This window comes from Barbatula barbatula (assembly GCF_947034865.1).
Source record: "Barbatula barbatula genome assembly, chromosome: 21".
Taxonomy (NCBI): Eukaryota; Metazoa; Chordata; class Actinopteri; order Cypriniformes; family Nemacheilidae; genus Barbatula; species Barbatula barbatula.
Genome location: NC_136784.1, coordinates 12742639 through 12761974, shown reverse-complemented (window position 1 = coordinate 12761974; position 19336 = coordinate 12742639). Strand labels below are relative to the sequence as shown.

The following is a 19336-nucleotide window of genomic DNA, read 5'->3' as shown; positions in this document are numbered from 1 at the left end:
ATTCGGAAGTCACGTGGTGTTACAAAGGCAGTACTTAAGCCATTGGCGCGCTCCTTGCATATAAGTTTCGCTGTTCGCGTGTTGCTGAGCTTTATGTGGCGATTGTGACGCAGTTTGTGAGTATTTAGGATTTCATTATGTCTTAAACTCTTAACTTATGATGTTTATTAATTATTGCAGTGGTGATAGTTTTTTTTAAAGCGAAGGAGAACGTGTTTGCTTGTTGTTTAGCTTTTTGTCTCCACGTATTTAACTCGGGACTGTAGGGCACAGCTGAAGGCCTTACTCATACTTTACCTAGTTTACGCTTTTTATTTAAGAAAAATAAGGTTATGGTCATGAAGTCTGTCTAAATCAGATTTTGAACTATTGTTTGTGTCATTTGTCTACGGATTCGTTTAGTTGGGTTTGTGGAGTATGTTAATAACATCCAACAGGACCTTACGCGTCGTTTTCTATAGTATCAAAACGTAAACGAAAACTTGCGGGAGTTTACAACAATATATGAAGCAATTACAACGTTTCAAAGCGTTCAGTGTCTGTTTGTTTAAAATAAAACCGAGTTGCATCAACGCGAGGTTTATTCTTTAAAGGAAATAAAACCACATCTGTGTATGTAACAGTTTACTAACATCCAGATCAGACGAGTCCTATAAATACAATGGCTAGTATGGTCCATTCTTTGATGCGTCATGACGTAATATGAACTCCGTCCTGATTCTGCTGTCTTTAAGCTTTTTGTGTTTTTAATAAGACTCTTAAATTGTTTTAGGTGAAAGCATGAGTTCTATCAGAAGAATCAAGCATGCGGAGAATGCCTCTGAAAACATCAAGGTATGTGACCCGTCTTATGAACCATAAATAAAAAAATGCCATCGCTTTAAACCACTTAATAGTTGAGTTGAATGACCTTATCACCTTGAGGAGATTATATTAGTGGGAATCTTTTAAAAAAGCCTTAAAGGCGGTGTAGGCAATCCCGTCCAGAAAAGTTGTGCCGTGCTGGTTGGAAGTCTTAAGATCCTGATCCCACTCAATAAGTGATACATTGGTATTTTTATCATTGTATATCATCTGTGAAAGGCGTAGGGTCAAAGTCGGACCAATTACCAATGATATGTTGTGTACATTGTCTGTCAGCCTATTTTGCATTCTACTGCATCATCATATGCTTCAGCGGGACAAGGGCGGACAGAGCAGGTACCTGCTTGAGATGTTTGGTATTGTAATTCACTTTGTACACTGTTTTCTCACCGGTGAATGTGACTTGACTTAGCTGGACCAGATCCGACAGCTTCTGGTCTGTGCGCGTGCTTTGTGTAGGCTTCAAATATACAAGTTTTCCCATCGACCACAACTGACTCAAGACCTTGATCTGCCTCTGAATTAATCATTGCCGGTCTTTCTAAGCCTTTTTGTGCTCTTCCTGTTGAAATTCAGTAACCGTGGATCTGTCTGCCACTGTATTGTCAGTGAAAATATTAACCAATTCTAAACTTGCGGTTGGTCATAAAGAGTCTTGTGGCCAGTTCCCACGGTAATTACAGGTTAAAGAGTGTTGCAGTACGATAACAATGTGAAGGGACCAATCGCTGCTCGTGGGAATCGGAGGTTTTTACTTCGTGGAGTTGATCTGTGACCTGCCTCTTTCCCACGCTTGCTAGTCGACATGCTTGTTGCCATCTCATATTGACGGATTAGCGAGTGTAAGAGGAGAAGAGTGACTGTTGAGGGTGCTGAATGGAGCCTGTTACTGTGTGCGTGGATGGTGCAGCTTCACAACATTTACCTTCTAAACTCTTGACATGACACCTAACCACTTGTACACACCGGGGGGATTATCGCACAACATTGAGACGTTCCTTGCCAAGCAATTTTTCACTGGCAATGAGTGGAGTCCACATGCCAATTCACTCCCTGACATAGATGGAGCTTAAAGGAATTGTTCACTTTCAACATGCATTTTCATGATTATTCACTCACCCCTGTTGTCATCCAAGGTGTATGTATTTTTTTTTCTTTAGTCAAAGAAATTCATTCCAAACGGTTTAAGATCAAAATTAGTTTCAGTGCAGCTTTAAATGCTACCAGAGGAGGAATGAGGGTCTTATCTAGTGAAACGATTGTTAATTTTCTAAAAAAATATATAGATGTATATGCTTTAGAAATGCATGTTTGCCTTGCTCTGCGCTGTACGATTTCACGTATAATGTAATTATGGTGAAGTTCACGTTTGACGTAGGTGCACAACGGAGCAAGGCCAGCATTTGTAAGCTGTACTAAAACTACAATTTGACCTTCAACCGTTTGGAGTCCATTGAAGTCCACTATATGGAACATAATCCTGGAATGTTTATCAAAATCCTTTTCTTTTTCGACAAAAATACATAAACATCACGAGTGAAACAGTGCGGAGTAAATTATCCTAGAATATATGTTGAAAGTGAGCAATTCCTTTAAAGCTCCAGTCCTTAACTTTGGCCTCTTGGTCGACCTACGTTTGAAACAAATTGTCAGTTATATGCGGAGTTAATTTCTTTACTTGTGTTGTGCTTTGGCACTGATGGTGCGAGGCTGAATCCTGGTACACAAGGTGGGATTTATCTTGCTTGCTTGTCGTTGGTATCATAATGTTGTCTAAACTATCCTCAATTTTTAAATGACTCATGTACTTGCCCCAAATCTGCAGTCCATTTTTTGTATAGAACTTCTATGATAGTCTGTATATGTTTTATATAGATAATTTCTTCTGTTTCTTAGAGGTTCCTTGTTGCACCAAGTTCTGGAAATGATTCAAGGAGGAGAACTCTTCAGGTTCTTCAACAATCTGCTGTGAATAAGAACCTTGGACGACTTGAGGTACGTTGCTGTGGTACATAATGACTTCGCATAAGGTAGATGTTTTAATCGATGCTAATGTTAAAACTCTTGCCTGCGTTAGAATGGCAAAGCTGTTCCTAAAAGAAAGATGTGGAGCGCTGAGCAAGTGAAAGGCTCCAAGAGGGTCAAAGCGGAAGTTGCAATAAAAACCACAAGTCCAGAAAACGACAACCAGCCTGAGGGTGTTAGTCAAGAGGCTTATGAGCTCATGATCAAAGGTAAGCACATAAATCAGGGAAATGGCGGTAAGTTTTTGTGTGTTTGACTATATGGTGCTTGGGAGGTTTATGTAATAACCGTAAAGCAAAATTGCTCTTCAGAAACTCCTGGGTCTTCGTATTGGAAGGAAGTGGCAGAAGAAAGGCGCAAAGCCCTGTTCAAAGTACTGCAGGAGAATGAGCGGGTAAATGAATCGCCAAAAGTTGCTTTGCTAATGTTTAACTGTCCTGCTCCTTATCCCTTTAGCCTTTATTCTTTACCATCTGAAGGATATTAATGTGTCTGGTTGAATTAGATGTTTACTGTCCGTATATTAAATTTCAGTTGCATAAAGACATTGAAGCTAAAGACGAACAGATCACACTGCTGAAGAGCGAGAATGAAGAATTGCAGGAGCTGGCGCAGCATGTACAACACATGGCTGACATGATTGAAGTAAGTGCTTCGCTACGTGGGGTGTTAATTTGTTTACCTGTCCCTTGCAATTCATGTCCCTTTCATTGTCTGTCATGGCCTTGCTGTGAAGTCGTTTTTCTGTTCCTTCAGAGATTAACCGGTAAGAGTCCAGACAATCTAGAGGAGCTGCGAGAGATTGCCTTCGATGCAGAGGATGAAGGACATGAAGATGAGGACCAGGATGGAGACTGTACTGAAGAGGATGACGATCACAGAGAAGCTGATTCTAGTGAGGATATTTTAGAAACATGCTCAAAGCAAACAGATGATTGTGATGTGCATCAAAAGGACGAGTCTACCACAGAAGACGGCTGATGTGATTCTTGAAAATATTTAACAAACCGTGATTGGACCACTTTGGTCTGTTTGATTATTTTTGCTGTAAATTGCTTTTCAGAACAGAAGTGCACATTTGTTTAAACGTAATTTAATTTGCTGTAAATCTTATTTTCAATATCGATTTTGTTCACTTTGGCCACTAGTGTACATATGTAAAATTGTGCATACATCTGAAATAAACATCTCGTTTTTGTACATGCTTTTAAATGTTACTAGTGAGGTTTTCTGCTCTGCAGGTTAACCACAGCCTATGCAGAAGTTGTACTTCTAGTAATGTCAATGGAAGCCATTGCCATTCAGTGGTTAGGAAACCAAGATCAACTGTTTCAGTTTAAAACTGAACATGTCTAACCGACTTAAAATGGTAAATAGTTACGTATGTGTGACTAGAATAAATAAATAAATCTGTAAATGCGCTAGACCAGCTTTACATCTATAGGGACGTTTTCACTACCAATGTAATAAGCTGCTTTAACTTTTTCTGTTGGCAGTGCCATGTTCTCATTTCATCAGCTTTTAGTCTGTTTGGTCCTCTAAAGCAAAAAACAGAAGTTTGATTTGTTAAATATCATTTGGTATAAGGGTCATTCTATGGAAATGTCCATTTTTCTGTCCCTAGCCTTTACAGAAGTTAGACTTTGTAGAAACCTTTAGGATTACTTTATATTTTAATGAAACTGTTATTTGAACAATTTCACCTTGAGCCATCAATTTGGCAATATTGGATTTTTATTCATTAGAATTCCTAGCACCACAGAAGTGCTCGTCCCCACAGTCATGTACAGTTTTCTTCCATTTAAAATGCAATAGTGTCCGTAACTATCAAATATGATGTAAATTACATAAACAATGCTAAAAATTGTAAACTTGATGAAAGTAGTGGTCCCCTTTGAGTTGTCACTAGTGTTACTGTTAACAAAAAAGCTCTTGTGAAATATAATCACACTGATGACATCACTTAACTTCCTCCCAATTTCCTGGAGATCTATGAAGAGAAGCCCAGGGTAAGTCCACAGTCTCTTTAATTTTCAGAAATCTTCTCTTATCTCACTTTTAGTCAGTCACTGGTATGACCTCCTTTATTTTTTGGGAATTGTAAAAAAACTATAATACAAATGGATTAAACTACTTAATTTAATGAGTATACAATGATTGACAACATGTGGTTTGATTCCTTGCAGCAGCCATTTTGTAAAATGCAGTTTTCAGGAAAATTGTCACTGGTGTCACCTTCCTTATGGGTAACACCAGTGACTCCCTTTTATAGATACTTTGTTCAAAGCTATTCATTTAGTTCTTTTGCATAAAATAGCACTAAATCACAGTGCAATTCTAACTTTGTCATTGTTAATCCTCCTTTGGTCAGGTATTTCTAAATTGAGGGTATGGCTAAACTGAGTGCAGCGGAGGAACAGCGACTATACAGAAAGCGTAGGGATGCTGATCCTGAACGCAGAGTATTTGCAGAAAAGGAAACAGAGCTATCTCCATGACATTGACACACAAAAAAAGAAAGAGAATAAGTGATTTGAGTGAAAGGGAGAAGAGATATGAGCGAAAGGCATGGAGGGTCCGTCAGCAAAGATGCAGGCAAAGAGTCAGAGTAGAAGCATTGACACCCCCATCCTCACCAGATAGATCACCCAGCGTTTCGAGGTACAAAACTTCTCTCTAGTCACATCTGGATTTGCTTCCCTGGCTATTCACACCAATATCATCTCACATAACCTTTTCACTAACTCCTTCCCTATCACATTTTCTTCATTCACACACACACACAGAAAAAGAGAGAGCAAGAGAGGGTTAAATTTTTTTCAAGAAAAATATTTAGCTTTAATTTCATTGAATTCTGCTACACTTAAGAATTAGGCTTTAAACGATTGTATCATTGCTTGTTTATAACTGTTTTTCAAATAGTTTCATTCTTTTAGCAAATACATGTTTGCGCAATAGAACTAACATCATTCAGTCACACTTTTAACAAACCTGATTAAAATAAATGAATCAATCTCCTTATTAGTTAGATTATCATTAATTTTCTGTACCTCTGACTGCATGTACTGAATTAAAAATATATATATATTTCATAAACACCTTTAATATTGCTAAAAAAGTAAGGTAACACCAGTGACAAACAAATGTTGAATGCTGTCTTTAAGTACATGCACATACACACACAAAAAAATTCCATTTATGTGTACTCATAAAGTCAAAGGGTAACCTAATAATGTGGTCTTAGTTTACATGTTAGAAAAATAAATCAATTTTAAGACATCTTACCATACCAAAAGTGGACATTTCTGTAGAATGACCCATAACACTTGTGGCAAAGTGCACAAGTCTTTAAAAAAGGAAGTTCATCATATCTGAATCGCAATGAAACGCTTAAGTTGTCTAAATGAGTTCAATGCTTTAAAAAACAACATATGTGATAATTATGCAAAAATAAAATTTTATTGCCACTTTTAACAGACCGAAGAAATACACAAACATTAGCGAACATTAGCATAGTCATTGACAAGTATTGAAACTCATTCACTACAAGCGCTGTCCTTAAGCCTTCAACACGCTCACAAAAACAATACTTTTCCCATCAAGACAATTTACAATTAACTGAGGTTTAAAGGGGCAAAAAGACACCTTTCACTTTCTAACGTGTATAAACATTTTAACTGAACCTCTTCTTTAAATCTCTGCAAAGAAAAAGACTTTAGCGACTACCAATGTAAAGGGTTCAGATACAGTAACAGTGGTATTTAAACAAACACACAAAGGGGTAGCCTTGTCAGTGACTTACTAAAAGAACTTTGAATATCTGTTATAGATATATAGAAACAACAAAACGGCCTTAAATATATTGACCTTATGGCTTCAGGACGTTGTGCAGTTGAAGCCACGTAACATGTCAGGTAACAAATCGCCATATTTCAGTTGTGCTTTCGAGGCGTACAGTAGCGTTGATTTACATTCCTGTAAATCTGCTCTTGATAAACCGATTTGAGCCCCTATTGCAACTATTGTTAATAGAAAAATGGTGGTTGTGAAAATGGGGTCATACAAACAGAAGTTCACATTTGAGAGCTTTTGAAACACTGGGTGTGTAAGCAGCAGAGCGTGACAAGCAAAGAGCTTTCTCTTATTTAAGAAGCTTACGGAGAAAACAATACTGTATAACGTTCACATGTTGATTTAAACGATTCTGAGCAATAAAAACATCTTTCTGTAAAAAGCATTGCTTGCAATCTGCGTTAATCTTTTATGAAGAGTAGCCCCTCAAATAATGGTCTATTGTGAATGCACAGAGAGCAAAATCATCTTTAATACAATCTGTTCTCAGTATTATAAAGAGAAAAATTTAAATATCAGCATTGTTTAAAATATCTGTTGAAATTGAAGACAACTTAAAAAAATAAATAAAATAAATGATATTACTCAACACAGTCACATGACTCAGTAGTACAGTAACAATAGGCACAGAAGCGAGTTGGATTACAGAGCACTATACTTCCATTCTTCATCCAAAATTCACAGTAACGCATCATCTCTTCTCTCAATGTAGCAAAGAAAGTGCATTTTCAGATACTAAGTAGGGGCCCGGTCATTTTGACAGCCCTAACGTACACATTATTAGTAGCGTATTAAATACAATTGATACAATACTTGCTAGATGTGCATCCACCTGCTCCACAGTTATACGAAGAAACTGCATGACCAGTGAAAAGTAAGAAACCTAAATCAGTGGTGCTGTGTTCTCATTGGTCGTTCACCAGTCGAGAAGTGCTTGAAATCCTTTCCAAGAGTTTCAGAAACATCACTCCGTCTAGGCAAAAATGTGAATGTGTGGAGAGCTTTGAAACCGTCGCTTATAATCCCTGAAACGAACGGCAAGTACGGAGGAAACGCTCCTGCATAATATGCAAATGATCTTTAAAGAACTCAAAAATTAAACATCCTTGTCGTTCAAACAGCAACAAAATCTCCTGTAAGGGCTTTGAAACAAACAATGCGCATGAAAATATCTGGAGGAATCGGAGATCTCTGACATCAAGGGCCAAATCCCTTTTTCTCTGTTACGACTGTGAGCGATGTAATGATGTAGAAGCAGGTTTCGGTGGATTAGCTTTTCTAAAACGTTGTGGTAACAGCATTACCCCGGCGAGTACCCAGACGCACCATCTCCCTCGGTACCGTGTCCAACTGCTCGTATGCCAGCCGCCCCTCTTCACCTGAGAACAACAAAACATGCACAGCTCTGTAAGACCTAGTAACCTATAATGGGCAATTCCATGCAAATGTCAACCTCAAAATCAATAAAATCTGGTTTTCACCATACAGAGTCTCTCTTAATGTTTTTAAAGCACTTTTTGGTGTTTTAAGGCAAAGTTTAGCATAGTCAAGTAAGTGAATCACACATGCATAACGTCTATATTTCTCAAAAATGGGTATGTGATAAGAACAACTTTATGTTCTATAAAGAGCCATCCCATCTCCATTTGTTGGGTATTATTGCTTCCAGTTTGTACATTTTAATTCACAGAAATCTTACAAAGTATGTTGTCTCTCAAAAAACGGCACTATAGAAAACCTGTGCACAGACTGACACTAACATTAGTCAAATATAGTCAAATATAAACAGATGATTCAATATATTGGTTATAAAAACATTATCTGAGAATTTAAATGTAAAGTTTGGCTGAAAATGTCACATCCATAACACTTGAATTCGACTAATAATTAGTGCATATGAATTGTATTCACACTGAATGCATTACCAAAAGTGAGGAGGGCTTCTATGGCGACCTGATGAAGTTCTTCATCGGTCGAGTCACACAGTGACATCACGGCGTCGATGCTCTCCACAGCCTATGATAAACCAAGAGATGAGGAGAGAGAGGTCAGTCCAATCATAAATACGTCGCCGCCTTTAAAAGCAACTGAACTCAATGTCTCAAACTGACCTGCAAGCAGCTCAGAGCAGCACATGCATCTTTTGGTTTGTGTGACCCTGTTTCGGACAATCCTTGTGTGTAACAATCCACAGCCTGTACGGCAGACAAGAAATCAGTTAACCAATGAAATGTGTTGCAATTACGGGCTTCCCAGTCTGGTGTCCTCAAGACTGACCTTTGACCTGAAGGGTTCGTGTGAGGCAGCGGTGGAGAGGAAGGCACTGGCGCCCTTGCTCAGGTCTGAGTCATCGGCCGTCAGCAGCCCAGCAACGGCCCACAGGGTTTGAGGGCGGGGCTCGAGAGCGGTGACGGACACTTCCTGTAGTTGCGTAAGGCAGCGTTCTGTATCCCCACCGCTCAGGGCCTCTGCGAATGCAACTGATTTGGACACAAAGAGAAATTCAACATGTTGCTCTTTCAATTCAACAGTCTGTTCAATCAGTTCAGAATCGTTTCTTACTCTCTTTGGCTAAATCCAGGAGATGTTGCTCCATGTCTGTGATATTGTGTTCAACGCCGTAGCTGTGAAATTGAAATACGGTGATGACGTCTTGTGCCAGAGATGAAGGTGAAGGACACGTGGATGAGGCTGGCTCGCTCCTGTCTGCCATCTCACTCACCACAGTCCTTATCACTGGACACAAGAAAACACGCAGCGATGAATGCAAATGGAGCTACCCATAGACTAATAAATATTGTGCCATTATGGTTTAAAAGAAGTCCTCAAAAGGAAAGGTTATGAGCTCTGTTTACCTGAGTCCACAGGATGAGGCAGAATGTCTCGCAGTGGTGAGGCAAAGTTTAGATGCATGTGCTTTAACACTCGGTCCAGTGTAGTATGAAACAGACCTCCACTGCACTCTGACCACAGAGACATCAGCGCTGGCCGCTCCCCCAAACCAGGCAATACTGTTTAAGACATTTAAAGTTGAGATCTTGACGTCTTATTTTCAAAAAATCTGCTGAACTCTATCAAATTGTTGCCATCCTTCTAAAACATTGTATGTCCAAATTTGCTGTTGTCCACACTGTACTTTTTATATGATTGTCAAAGTTGACAAGAACTCTTTAATGGTTAGATCTTTGAAAAGTCCAGTGACAAACATAAAGGGTGACTAACAATAAATGTTTTAATATTGAAGATAATAAGTCTGGTTTTCCTGGAAAAATTGAAAACGAAAAAAATAAAAGCGAGTTTTTTGTTTCAGCGAGTAAAAATATCTTGTTTACTTTCTTACCATATTGACAGACACGAAGTAATAAAAAGTAATCGTTCTCATCAAAATGCTTCTTGATTTAGGAATATTTTGATATTTGTACTGAAAAGGTGATCCAGAAATATTTGTAAAATATATTTATGTCTTAGCATTTTAGTCACCCAGTTCAAATATCTTTTATAAAAATAAAAAAGCTAAATGACCCAAGATAATTTTAGTAGGATTGTCCGTTTAGCTTTAAAAATCAACCAATAGGGTATAAAACCAAACTTTATAAAGTTTAGTAAGTAAATGGGTCAATCGATTGCAAAGGTTTGGTTTTTATTACCCCATTGAGAAATTTGACGCTTGTTTTAAGAAAAACTTCATTTTGATGTCCTGATACAACATCTTAGGTCTTTAGAAAATGGGTCTTGATTTGGCTAGATATTTGTACTTGCACAAGAGAAAAATACGTTGTAAACATGACTACGCTTCAAGTTTCTGTGGATAAAAGTGTCTGTTCATGTAATATCTAAAACAGCACTTGCTGTTCTTACCATCAGATGCCACGGTGAAGCTGCCTGGTCTGTCAAAGTTCTTCTCACTGAGCTCTTCCAGCAGCAGCGTTTGGGTTGATAGTTTGTGCAGGCATGTCTTATTCTTCCACTGGCTTCCACCTGAGGTCAAAAGCTACATCCACAGATCCATGTTAGTATTCCAGAATCCACAAAACACACCATCATCTTTTAACAATCTGTTGACTGTTGCCAAATGATTACGTTTGTGGTTATAGAAAACCAAATGCTGCAAATCCCAGTAAGATTCCCTGCTTTAAACATCAAGTTACAGTAAATAACAGAAGAAGAATACGTGCAGCACATGACTACTATTTCTCACAAAGCACACAAGAGACTAACCCTTACATTTAATTCAGTCTGATGGAACAAAGATCTAATGCAACCTTTCACCATTGAAAATAATAGATTATGAATCAACCACCCAACATCATGGATGAACATTGCAGAGGTGAAAACAAATCAATCACCTGAATGAGATGGTTGCAGTATTGTAGATGGACGACAATGGCAACATCCAGGTTTTCGTTCCCTGTGGTGAGAGGCAGGGGGCTGCCGGCGACACTGTTCCCCACCCCGGTGTCCTCGGTCAAGGCTTCACTCAGGTGGCCTCTCGCTTCTGGATGTTGACCTGATCTGTTGGACGCGCAATATATATTGTCACCACCAGAGTTACTACATTGTAAGTGAAGGTTGTCATCACAGAAATAAGCCCTGACAGTGTGATCAGCTTATATCACACTGAAGGGGCTTATTTTGCATTATTACACGGCTCGTTGGAATGCTTGATTCTGATTGGCCAGTCGTGACATTTGCAGGTTCATTATTCCCAGATAACAACTCAAAACTAATAACTCACGGTTACCCGGATACAGCAAATCATTTTGACGGGTTTTTTGACAATATAAATACGTCTTTTCATAACATACTGTATATGATATTACATTTAAAAATGATTCATCCAAATTGCCTGTTTGTGACATTTGAACGTCGTTTCTTATCTTAAAACGGAAAGTAAACGGCTTTTCCTCACGGAAAGTCACATATTGTTCAAATTCACATTTCATGTTCCATTTTTTCTAAGGCGGCAAGAAGCCATTTAAGAAGCGGGATAATGATAATCACACTGAAGGGGCTTATTTTGCGATAACAGCCGGCTGCTTGTGAGACGTCTTCTTGCCACATGAGAAAAAAACTGGACATGAAATGTGAACTTGAAATATTTTTTGCAGACTTTCTGCGAGGAAAAGCCGTTTACTTGCGGTTTTAAGGTAAGAGGCGACGTTCAAATGTCACGAACAGGCAATTTGGTTTAATCATTTGTAAATATGATGTCATATGGTGTTTTTAAAAGACATATTTATGTTTAATTTGTCAAAGAAAAACTGTCAAAATGATTTGCTGTATCCGGGTAACCGTGACTTATTCGTTTTGAGAGGTTGTTATCTGGGAATAACGAACCTGCAAATGTCGCGACTGGCCAATCAGAATCAAGCATTCCAACGAGCCGTGTAATAATTGATTTCAACATCACTGTGACATCGACGCGACAATAACAGAACTCACCCGATTCTTTCGGACTCCATGTCAAAGAAGACCGAGCGTGAGAGAGTTCCAGCATCATCCCCCGTGTCGTCGTCATCAAAGTCAGATGTGTTGAGGAAGTCGAAGCTCTCCAGAGCACTCTCCACCGTCAAACTGAGACTTGAAGAACGGCTCCTGTGAGCCGGCACCCGGCACTGAGGGGAAACAACAAACACAAATATTTAGAGAAATGTCTCCGTGGTTTTGTGTCCATACAATGAAAGTCAATGGGGGTCGATGTTGCTCGGTTACCAACATTCTTCAAAATATCTTTCTGAATGAAAGAATGAAAGTCTCACAGGTGTGGAATGACATCAAAACTCGAATCTTATCTGCTCACCTTGAGCAGGTCCTCGAGTCTCATGACTTCCTGCTCCAAGTCCTGTAGCTCCACACAGCGATGACCCAGGCTCTCCAGCCGCAGGAGCAAGGACTGGATAGCCTCCTCCAGACTGCTCTCCAGGAAAGTCCTGCTACCCTCTCCAGCCCAGCACATACCGGCTTCGGGCAGTATATCGGACGATGTCAACCTCCTCACCAGCTGCCGGGTCAGACTACCTTCCTCCCCGTCCAGCTCTACCGGCTTCAGCTCCAATGCCTCATCGGACACATTTGACTCGAGGAACACCACGTCCTCTGGTCCCACCGCAGACAGCTGACTCTCAGAGCACAGAGAGACCGAGCCTGTGCCAGACGCCTGGCCGTCAACCTGATCCCACTCCAGGTCTGCTTCACTGGCCACACTGGCACACACGCTGCCGTTCTCATCCCCATCCTCCCCTCCGTCTTCTTCAGCTGGATGGTTTTCTGAGGGGGGGGCACGCTGAGAGGACGGGTCAGTCTCAGGGGGAGTGACCATGATCTCAGGATTTGACTGGGTGGGGGCGGGGCTTGGGGTGGCCGTGTCCGAAAAGGTGAAGGACAGACGTTTGCACTCGGCCGCACCGCAGCCTCCGTTCTCGAAGACGTCATCCGGTAAAGTTGACTGTGTGAGGGAAAGAGGAAGAAAGGAAGATCTATTGTGGCTCCTCGTGTCATTTATTAAAGGGATAGTTCACCCAAAATGAAAATGATGTCATCATGTACTTACCTTAATGTCGTTTCAAACCTGTATGACTTCTTTTGTGTTTTGCAGAAGAATGTCATACAGGTTTGAAGTGACGTGAGGGGAAAGAATTTTTGGAAAACTCTACGGTCTGACCGAGGCCCAGGAGATTTGGTGGATATTTCATAATTATTATTTTGTTGCCGAATTATCATGAATTTGAATATATATAATGCGTTTGTAAAAAAAATGTATTGTGACATTTGCAGTAAAGTTCAGTTTAATTGATATCATAATCCTGTCAGCATAATAAGACAGCAGAAACCTAAATATATAAATGAAGAGTTTATTTGTAAAAACAGATAAGCACCATTTTTTGTTGTGTTAGCTGTATTTGTTTGAGTTATTATTACTTAACCAAAACAACCCAACTGCAGTTTGATTGATATTACTTGGAATGCACAATAAAAATACATGATTTAGATTTTTCTGTTTTTGCAAATGAACTTTAAAAAAACAGTCTATTTAACAAATAGGTTTCGAACCTACCAAGTTGAACAGATGCATTATATGTATATTCCTATAGATCAAACTACAGCACACTTGGTTGCATGCAAAGTATGGAATTGTTCAATTCATAATAGCTGAAAAAAGGTCTGCGTGAACAAGAGTGAGAAGAAATGGAGTGAATGTTGGCGGGGAAGTGAAAACAAGAGTAAATAAAAAAAAGAAAAGATGCTAATTGAAAAGCCACATGCACACGCTCACAAAGAACGGCCGGACACACCATGACCTGACTCACATATACTTCCAGACTGGACCTTGAGCGAGGTCGCAGGACTGCCAGGTCGCCAAAAGAGCGATTGCGTCTTAGTTTCTCTATGAGCGTTTCTCTGAGCGCGTGCAAGAACGAGAGCCGCTGGCCCTGCCATCGCCGCGGCTGCCACTTCTTTGGCATCGATGCACGCATGCGGTGACCATGAGTGTCACAAGAGTGGTTACAATTCATTAGTCACAAGAGTTTAAACTCAACAGGAGCATACAAGCTTCAAGCATTGTATTATTCAACAGCTACGTTTGGCTAGGGGACATAAGTGCATAACTGCCGTCAGGCTTGTAAGTCACATGTATCCCAAAATCCAATGCATGCCTACAAATACAGCTTATGGTGATAAAATCCTTGTAAATTAACTACAGTGTGTAGTTTTACATGGCACTCACAAAGAAAGAGGTGTCCTGGAAAGTGGGTGTCTCGGGTGTTCCCTGGCTGTACACAGACACCCGTCGCTGCAGGGCGGTGGCCTTGCTTATGTTTCCAGAGGACAGAGCCAGATCCTCGACATCAAATGGACTGTAAAGAAAGGCAATACACAAAACTATATTTTAAGAAATAATAAGCATGTGAAGTCATATCATGTAATTCTGGGTCACTTCCTTGATCGTCCAAAAGAGGGCAGCATACATCAACATTGTGGTGAAACTACACAGTTAAAGCGTTTCTTATCATGTTTTAATAGATAACTGTCACTTACAACCAAGCGACCTCCAGGTTAAGTTTAATGGTACCCAGGTCATTGACGTCCACAGCTACCACTTGAGGCATCGCGGTGAAAAGGTCCTTGGTTTCACAGATCACACTGCCCACAAGAATATTTGTAGCCAAGCCCTTCAACTCCGTCACCTGGTGGATGGTCAGCACAAACATCCCAGGTCACATTGGGAAAGGGGATAAATAGATGTCTAAACACTGCTTTACCAATACACTAGCAAATAAAAATAAACTCACCCTCAGATTGTTGTTTTGCTGAACGCACAGGAAGAAATTTGGAAAATGTTAAGATCTCCCCCCATTGACTCCCATAGTAGGGGAAATAAATACTATGGGTGTCAATGGGGGGCGAGATCTGACATTCTCCTAAATATCTTCCTGTGTGTTCAGCAAAACAAAGAAATGTATAGAGGTTTTGAACAACCTGGGGGTGAGTAAATGATGACAGAATTGTCATTTTTGGGTGAACGTTTTAACCCATTAAACCCCAAATTGTATGTTTTAGTCAGAGATTGCGATACAGAAGCACAAGATAGAAATTCAAATCTAAATTCTAAACAAAACTAAGTTAGTGACGAAGTGTGGCTTGGGTCAATGTGATTTTTCCAAGTGTGTTCCTGGAACAACCCTTCTATCAACCAATCACACTGCAGGAATCAAATCCACAGTGGACTGCAGCCCACCTTGATGTTGATGAGGTCTGTAATGAGGGGCATGAAAATCATCTCTTCTCCATCCCAGCTCTGCTTTGAGTTTGCTTCGATCTTTCCCTTCAACTTCCACCGCTGTCGACCGTATCTCATGAAAATCTGCCGGGAGGAGAGACATACGTGTGTTAGTCTGAGGGCAGCATTTACAGAATTTTACAGTTATTGTGTCAGAGCAGTAAGGAAAAGGGGGTTTCAGTTTTTTGTTCGACTAAATCTCATCAGGTTAGGAGGAGGCATACAGTCAGAATAGAAAATGTTGCTAGGCGAACTGTGATCATGTATGTACTTGGCAGAACAGCGGGCGATTGCAACAGCCGTTTAGTCATTCAGTAGAAGACAGATGCATGGGTTTATTTCTGGGGAATAGTTAGATTTTCTAACCGAATTTACCTCATATTGATCACCGGGACAAAGCCTGGCAAAACCAGCCAATCCTGAGATGAAAGGAGTTGAATAAAGTGTTTTTAATCCAAACAAATAACCTTTCCACAATGGTAGCAAAATATGAAAACGTCAAAAGTGAGTGATTATTTTCACAACAATCTCGTACCTTTCATTTTGATATGAAACTCTCCCAGCAGGTTCTCCAGCTCGGCCTCAAAGGTGCTCATATTCTGAGGAACAAAACGCAGACGTTCATAGAAAAACAAACAGCATCAGCCGTTGTGGCGTCTTATAAGAGATCAGCCAGTGTTTGTCTCTGTGTGAATCTGCACCCGTCACACAAGTGCGATTTTGTTCCGCGTGTTGTGAACGTCCTCACATTTTAGTAGCCAACTGTGAAGAATTGACCTCATACTGTATGTGTTGCCACATGGATCTTTAAGCATTCGAGATAAACCACATATGATTTTAGGTAAAGGTTTTATTAAAAGGATATGTAACAATCAGTTTTCTGATTTACACATATCCAAGTCATGTGCATGATGTACCTCTGTATACTCTTTGTATCTGCGGCTGACCTCGGCCAAGCTCTCACGTGTGCCTTTGGTGGAGGGTGAAGCTGTGAAGGCCTGTTTCATCTTACAAGCACCATCACGCAACCGCCTCTGAATGCAGAAACCCTCATACAGCTCATCAACCTGTAAAACACAAACACAAAATAATAGAACGGAGAAATTACACAAACGCACATGTACGCATGTCGCAGCAACCGAGGATTGCATAAACGCTTCCTTTTATTTCTAAAGCGCTGACATGTGCTATTACGGAGCCCTATTCAGCCCACAAAACACGGCTTTCACAATCAACTGTTACGTTCTGCCGGTACAATGGAGCGTTATACTGTATTCTGTGTTGAGAAATGAATTTGAACACTGCAAACGCACAATGAAGTCTCAACGGCCCTCAGGACAGCCGCATACGCCGTACCGCTGTGACGGACGAGCAGCTCGGAGCCACGGCCTTTATCATGGAAATGCACATTTAACTCACTGAACACTGGGCGGCTCAAATTAGCTATGCTAATCCTAGCAGAGAGAGAGAGACAAATGGGGGCGAGCACATAGAACGCAAGTGACAGAACAAGTGAGGCATAAGGGGCAGCAGCAGAAGAGTGATGGTGGAGAAAAACAGAAGAGACAGAAAGAGGGATGGAGATTGAAGCTAAACCAAAGAACTAATAGTGACTTGCTGGAGATTTTGGCCATCATCATTCTTGCAGCACCACAGATGGACAAAATGTAAAATATACACAGTTTGGCTCAGATGATTTGCATAAGCACGGAGTCGGACAGATTTAGAATATGAATCACAACGATGATGATTCGAACTGCAAAAATTCAAAGGAACACTTTTCCCAAACATTATATTTTTTAATTCGTGTGCCTAAAATAACTTATAACTATATAATCTTAAATATCCTCCCTAATTAAAACGACCTCTTCACTTCGTGTCACGTGTAATGTTAATAGCCTCCCTCATTTAAACGAGCTCTTCACTTCCTGTCACGTGTAATGTTAAGATCCTCCCTCATTTAAACGACCTCTTCACTTCCTGTCACGTGTAATGATAAGATCCTCCCTAATTAAAACGACCTCTTCACTTCCTGTCACGTGTAATGTTAATATCCTCCCTAATTAAAACGACCTCTTCACTTCCTGTCACGTGTAATGTTAATAGCCTCCCTCATTTAAACGAGCTCTTCACTTCCTGTCACGTGTAATGTTAAGATCCTCCCTCATTTAAACGACCTCTTCACTTCCTGTCACGTGTAATGATAAGATCCTCCCTAATTAAAACGACCTCTTCACTTCCTGTCACGTGTAATGATAAGATCCTCCCTAATTAAAATGACCTCTTCACTTCCTGTCATGTGTAATGTTAACATCCTCCCTAATTAAAACGACCTCTTCACTTCCTGTCATGTGTAATGTTAAGATCCTCCCTCATTTAAACGACCTCTTCACTTCCTGTCACGTGTAATGTTAATATCCTCCCTTATTTAAACGACCTCTTCACTTCCTGTCACGTGTAATGTTAAGATCCTCCCTCATTTAAACGACCTCTTCACTTCCTGTCACGTGTAATGTTAATATCCTCCCTTATTTAAACGACCTCTTCACTTCCTGTCACGTGTAATGTTAAGATCCTCCCTCATTTAAACGACCTCTTCATTTCCTGTCACGTGTAATGTTAAGATCCTCCCTCATTTAAACGACCTCTTCACGTCCTGTCACGTGTAATGTTAAGATCCTCCCTCATTTAAACGACCTCTTCACTTCCTGTCACGTGTAATGTTAAGATCCTCCCTCATTTAAACGACCTCTTCACTTCCTGTCACGTGTAATGTTAAGATCCTCCCTCATTTAAACGACCTCTTCACTTCCTGTCACGTGTAATGTTAAGATCCTCCCTCATTAAAACGACCTCTTCACTTCCTGTCACGTGTAATGTTAAGATCCTCCCTCATTTAAACGACCTCTTCACTTCCTGTCACGTGTAATGTTAAGATCCTCCCTAATTAAAACGACCTCTTCACTTCCTGTCACGTGTAATGTTAAGATCCTCCCTCATTTAAACGACCTCTTCACTTCCTGTCACGTGTAATGTTAAGATCCTCCCTCATTTAAACGACCTCTTCACTTCCTGTCACGTGTAATGTTAAGATCCTCCCTCATTTAAACGACCTCTTCATTTCCTGTCACGTGTAATGTTAATATCCTCCCTAATTTAAACGACCTCTTCACTTCCTGTCACGTGTAATGTTAAGATCCTCCCTAATTAAAACGACCTCTTCACTTCCTGTCACGTGTAATGTTAAGATCCTCCCTCATTTAAACGACCTCTTCACTTCCTGTCACGTGTAATGTTAAGATCCTCCCTCATTTAAACGACCTCTTCACTTCCTGTCACGTGTAATGTTAAGATCCTCCCTCATTTAAACGACCTCTTCACTTCCTGTCACGTGTAATGTTAAGATCCTCCCTCATTTAAACGACCTCTTCACTTCCTGTCACGTGTAATGTTAAGATCCTCCCTCATTTAAACGACCTCTTCACTTCCTGTCACGTGTAATGTTAATATCCTCCCTAATTTAAACGACCTCTTCACTTCCTGTCACGCGTAATGTTAAGATCCTCCCTCATTTAAACGACCTCTTCATTTCCTGTCACGTGTAATGTTAAGATCCTCCCTCATTTAAACGACCTCTTCACTTCCTGTCACGTGTAATGTTAAGATCCTCCCTCATTTAAACGAGCTCTTCACTTCCTGTCACGTGTAATGTTAAGATCCTCCCTCATTTAAACGACCTCTTCACTTCCTGTCACGTGTAATGTTAAGATCCTCCCTTATTTAAACGACCTCTTCACTTCCTGTCACGTGTAATGT

The 19336-nt window shown here is 40.2% G+C and overlaps 2 protein-coding genes across 3 annotated transcripts in view; one reads left to right on the top strand and one right to left on the bottom strand.

Annotated features, from left to right (window-relative positions):
- The first annotated feature begins 7 nt into the window (after positions 1-7).
- Positions 8-4378, top strand: gmnn (geminin DNA replication inhibitor). Its single transcript, XM_079485453.1, has 7 exons — positions 8-116; positions 773-834; positions 2761-2859; positions 2942-3098; positions 3201-3283; positions 3424-3534; positions 3646-4378. Exons 2-7 carry the CDS (start codon positions 781-783, stop codon positions 3868-3870), a joined length of 729 nt encoding a protein of 242 aa, XP_079341579.1. The 5' UTR covers positions 8-116; positions 773-780; the 3' UTR covers positions 3871-4378.
- A 1949-nt stretch (positions 4379-6327) lies between these two features.
- Positions 6328-19336, bottom strand: part of ripor2 (RHO family interacting cell polarization regulator 2) — a 46309-nt gene continuing 33300 nt past the window's right edge. For both annotated transcript variants that reach the window (XM_079485242.1, XM_079485243.1), the window contains exons 7-22: positions 16438-16587; positions 16056-16119; positions 15896-15939; positions 15479-15604; positions 14779-14927; positions 14468-14597; positions 12542-13186; positions 12184-12356; positions 11088-11253; positions 10600-10732; positions 9597-9752; positions 9304-9477; positions 9019-9221; positions 8853-8936; positions 8667-8757; positions 6328-8120 (exon numbers count right to left, since the gene is read on the bottom strand). In XM_079485242.1, coding sequence (XP_079341368.1) covers positions 8020-8120; positions 8667-8757; positions 8853-8936; positions 9019-9221; positions 9304-9477; positions 9597-9752; positions 10600-10732; positions 11088-11253; positions 12184-12356; positions 12542-13186; positions 14468-14597; positions 14779-14927; positions 15479-15604; positions 15896-15939; positions 16056-16119; positions 16438-16587 — 2589 coding nt within the window. In that variant the 3' untranslated portion in view covers positions 6328-8019. The remainder of the gene's footprint in view (positions 8121-8666; positions 8758-8852; positions 8937-9018; positions 9222-9303; positions 9478-9596; positions 9753-10599; positions 10733-11087; positions 11254-12183; positions 12357-12541; positions 13187-14467; positions 14598-14778; positions 14928-15478; positions 15605-15895; positions 15940-16055; positions 16120-16437; positions 16588-19336) is intronic.